The sequence below is a fragment of the Vigna radiata genome, chromosome 9, assembly GCF_000741045.1.
Source record: "Vigna radiata var. radiata cultivar VC1973A chromosome 9, Vradiata_ver6, whole genome shotgun sequence".
NCBI classification, from domain to species: domain Eukaryota; kingdom Viridiplantae; phylum Streptophyta; class Magnoliopsida; order Fabales; family Fabaceae; genus Vigna; species Vigna radiata.
Window position 1 is genome coordinate 16,988,706 of NC_028359.1, and position 4,768 is coordinate 16,993,473.

The window sequence follows — 4,768 nt, forward strand, 5'->3', positions numbered from 1 at the left end:
AAAGTAAGTTCTGTCGGTATCATCAGAACAAAGGACATACCACAGAAGACTGTGTTACGTTGAAAGACAAAATAGAAAGTCTGGTCCAGGCGGGACATTTGCAAAGATTTGTTCAGCGGGGTGGTACGTCGTCAAGAATAGTTGGACGATCGTCTCTGCGACCAGATCGTCCGATTAAAGATCCACATAAGAGACAGCAAAGCAGAAGCAAGAGTCCGGGCTGTTCAGTAAGAGGAGTTATCAACACAATATCTGGGGGATTTGCAGGTGGAGGTTCAACTTCTGATTCTCGCAAAAGACATTTGAGAAGCCTAAATAGTGTATACTGAACGGGGGAACAAAGAAGGTCTATGCCGACGATTACTTTTTCAGATACGGATTTTCATGCCCCAGACTTAGAGCAAGATGACCCGATGGTTATTACTGCTATGATCGCTTAGTACCAAGTGGGAAAGGTTTTGATAGATCAAGGCAGTTCAACGAACACTTTGTATTAGAAGACCTTCAAACGGATGGAGATTTCAGAGGATGCTATTGTTCCCTTTAATGAGCAAATTGTGGGGTTTGCAGGGGAAAGAGTGGATACTCGAGGTTATGTAGATTTGAGGACTAGTTTGGGGATGGAGAAGGATGCTAAGGAAGTCAGGGTGAGATTCTTGCTGGTTGATGCTGACACTTCATACAATGTCTTGTTGGGCCGACCGTGCCTAAACGCCTTCGGAGCTATTGTGTCAACGCCTCATCTCACATTAAAATATCCATCTGATTATGGGATAGTTCATACCGTTCGAGCTGATCAAAAGGTGGCTCGGGAATGTTATGCAGCAGGGTTAAAAGTAAAGCCTAGGATGTTAGAAGACAAGAATAAACATTCAGAGGTGGCATTGGCGGAGTTGGATCCCAGAACTCATCTTGACGAACGGGTAGAGCCTGTAGGTGAAGTTCAACCATTCATAATAGGAGAGAAAAAAGAACAAGTCACTTTTGTGGGGTCACACTTAACAAAAGAACAAGCTGAAGCGGTAGAGAATGTGCTATGGGAAAACAAAGACCTATTTGCATGGACGACAGCTGACATGCCCGGAATTCATCCAGATATCATATCCCATAAACTATCCTTATTCAAGGATGCTCGACCGGTAACACAAAAGAAGAGAAGAATGGGAGGAGAAAAGAGGAAAGCAGTTGAGGAAGAAGTGAGCAAGTTGGTGGAAGCTGGGTTCATATGAGAAGTGAAGTATACTACGTGGTTGGTTAATGTAGTAATGGTTAAAAAGTCGAACGGGAAATGGAGAATGTGTACGAACTTTACTGATCTTAATAAGGCATGTCCCAAAGATACCTATCCTTTCCCCAGCATTGATAACCTAGTAGATGGAGTTTTTGGATACGAGGTGTTAAGTTTTTTGGATGCCTATTTAGGCTACAATCAAATTCCAATGTATCCACCTGATAGAGAGAAGACTGCTTTCATAACGGAACGGTCTAACTATTGCTATGAAGTTATGCCGTTCGGGTTAAAGAACGCTGGGGCCACCTATCAACGCCTTATGGATAGAGTCTTTCATAATCAAATCGGTAAATGCATGGAGGTGTACGTGGATGATATGGTGATCAAAAGCTGATCAGTATAGGAACATGTGTTAAATTTACAAGAGGTATTAGGGCAAGTAAGGAAGTTTGGGATGAGATTGAATCTTGCTAAATGTACTTTTGGGGTTTCAGCAGGAAAATTTTTGGGGTTCATGCTTACTTCGAGAGGTATTGAAGCAAATCCTGATAAATGCCGAGCGATCTTAGAAATGAGGAGTCCATGCAATTTAAAAGAAATACAAAGGTTAGTGGGCCGATTGACATCCTTGTCTCGATTCATCCCGAAGTTAGCCGAACGTACTAAAGCTATTTTGAAGGTTATGAGAAAAGAGGCGAAGGGAATGTGGAATGATGAATGCGAGAAAGCGTTCTGTGAAGTGAAAGAAATTCTCACTAGCCCGCCCGTGATGAGACGTCCGGATATGAACTATGAACTGCATTTATTTTTGTCCGTGGGGGAGGAGACGGTAAGCGCAGCCTTAGTTCAAGAAACCCCTGAGATGAGGCCAATTTATTTCGTTAGTAGAATTTTGAAGGATGCCGAAAGGAGATATCAGAAACTGGAGAAGGTGGTATTAACACTGATATGCTGCTAGACGATTAAGGCCGTACTTTCAGGGTAGTCAAGTAGTGGTTCGGACTGATTACCCTATATAAAAAATTTTAAGGAAGCCCGATCTAGCAGGACGGATGATCGGGTGGTCAGTTGAATTATCGGAGTTTGGTTTGATGTTTAAGCCACGAGGATCTATAAAGGGACAACACTTAGCAGATTTTGTATCAGAACTGTCTAGTGAGGGTCCGATTGAACCTCGGTGGAAACTTTACGTCGATGGCTCGTCCGGTCGACAGGGAGGAGGAGCAAGAATAGTCTTGGAAGGACCAAACGGGATAAAAATCGAGCAATCACTGATATTCCAATTTAAGGTAAGCAATAACCAAGCCGAATATGAAGCTCTGGTGGCAGGGATGGAACTAGCAAAGGATTTAGGAGCAGAATTGTTGGAATGCAAAACGGACTCGCAGTTACTGGCAGGTCAGATGAACGAAAACTTCCAAGTGAAGGATGACCAATTGTTATTGTATTTTCGTAAAGCGAAACATCTAGCAGATGGATTCAAGTTTTTTGAGATAAGGCATATCCCGAGGGAAGAGAACGCCCGGGCAGACAAATTGTCCAAATTAACTGCAGGGAAGGAAAAAGGGCATTTGGCATCCATGATTCGACAAGTGATGGTTAGACCAACAATCGAATGTTTTCAGATTAACGGGTTAGCCGATCGGGAAGATTGGAGAAGAGAAATCGCTTCTCTGATTAAGAAACAGGAAGAAGGGCAAAGTCTTCGCCCCGAAGAGGCAAAGCAAATTGCGAGGTATGTCTTAATAGGAGAAGAATTGTACCGAAGAGGTTATGTTACTCCTATGCTTAAATGTTTATCTAAAGACGAAGTTGAATATGTAATGTGAGAGCTGCATGAGGGAATTTGTGGACGACATGGTGGAGGGTGATCCTTGAGAGCCAGAATTCTAAGAGCAGGGTTCTATTGGATTACTATGAAAAAGGATTGTTCGGTTTTTGTTAAAAAATGTGTCCCTTGTCAGAAACATGGGAATGTTATACACGCTCCAGCAACCGAACTGCACAGCATGGTTTCACCGTGGCCTTTTGCTCAATGGGGAATGGATATAGTTGGACCTTTCCCGGTCGGTTGGACACAGATGAAATTCTTGTTGGTAGCTGTAGATTATTTTACCAAATGGGTAGAGGCAGAACCTTTAGCAAGAATAACCGCTTCACAAGTACAGAAGTTTGTTTGCAAGATCATTTGTAGATTCGGTTTGCCAAAGTTCATTATTACCGACAATGGTCGTCAATTTATAGACAGGAAGCTGGTGACCTTTTACAAAGAACTGGGCATTACACTAATAACAAGCTCGGTGGAACACCCACAGACGAACGGTCAAGTGGAGGCTATGAATAAGATTATTGTCCAAGAGTTAAAAAAGAAGTTGAGAGAAGCTAAAGGATCTTGGGTGGATGAACTACAACAAGTATTGTGGGGATACCGATGTACACCCCATAGCACAACCGGAGAGTCACCGTTTAACCTTACATATGGAACGGATGCAATGTTACCAGTGGAAGTAGGGGAGACTACTCTTAGAAGATAACTCACTGACATGGATCGCAACGAGGAGGATTTGAGAGGTAATCTTGACGTCTTATCAGAAAGAAGAGAGATATCGGTCGTTCAGGTAGAAGCTCATAAGAGGCTTTTAGCTCGTCGATATAATACAAGGGTGCGACCAAGGCAATACATGTCAGGGGATCTGGTGTGGAGAAGAACGACAGAAGGACAAAAAGAACAAACGCATGGCAAGTTGGCCGCCAATTGGGAAGGACCGTTCAGTGTCAAGGAAAGTTTGAACAATGGAGCATACCGTTTGGAATCCATGGATGGGAGAGCTATTCCAAACACTTGGAACATTGCAAATTTAAAGTTCTATTTTAGTTAATGTTTTACTTGAATTCAATGTTTCATTATGTTATGTGAAATAAAGGTTTTTATATACAATATGATAATTGTTTCCTCATCGGCACGATAAAGTGGATGAACGAGTGAAGTCAGAAAATTGACTTCACCATCAGGAAAGCAGATAATTGATTCCTGATCAGGGTGATAAGGAAGACGAACAGGTGAAGTCAGAAAATTGACTTCACCATCAGGAAATCAGATAAGTGATTCCTGATCGGAGTGATAAGGCGGACGGACGGGTGAAGTCAAAAAATTGACTTCACCATCAGGAAATCAGATAAGTGAATCCTGATCGAAGTGATAAGGAGGACGAATGGGTGAAGTCAGAAAATTGACTTCACCATCAGGAAATCAGATAATTGATTCTTGATCGGTGTGATAAGGAAGACGAACGGGTGAAGTCAGAAAATTGACTTCACCATCATGAAATCAGATAAGTGATTCCTGATCGAAGTGATAAGGAGGACGAATGGGTGAAGTAAGAAAATTGACTTCACCATCAGGAAATCAGATAATTGATTCCTAATCGGTGTGATAAGGAAGACGAACGGGTGAAGTCAGAAAATTGACTTCACCATCAGGAAATCAGATAAGTGATTCCTAATCGGAGTGATAAGGAGGACGAATGGGTGAAGTCA

At 42.3% G+C, this 4,768-nt stretch overlaps 1 protein-coding gene across 1 annotated transcript; it reads left to right on the forward strand.

The window, feature by feature from the left end:
- The first annotated feature begins 2,283 nt into the window (after positions 1-2,283).
- Positions 2,284-3,765, forward strand: LOC106773443. Its single transcript, XM_014660137.1, has 2 exons — positions 2,284-3,051; positions 3,196-3,765. The coding sequence occupies exons 1-2, from the start codon at positions 2,284-2,286 to the stop codon at positions 3,763-3,765; spliced, it is 1,338 nt and encodes a 445-aa protein (XP_014515623.1).
- The last annotated feature ends 1,003 nt before the right edge of the window (positions 3,766-4,768 follow it).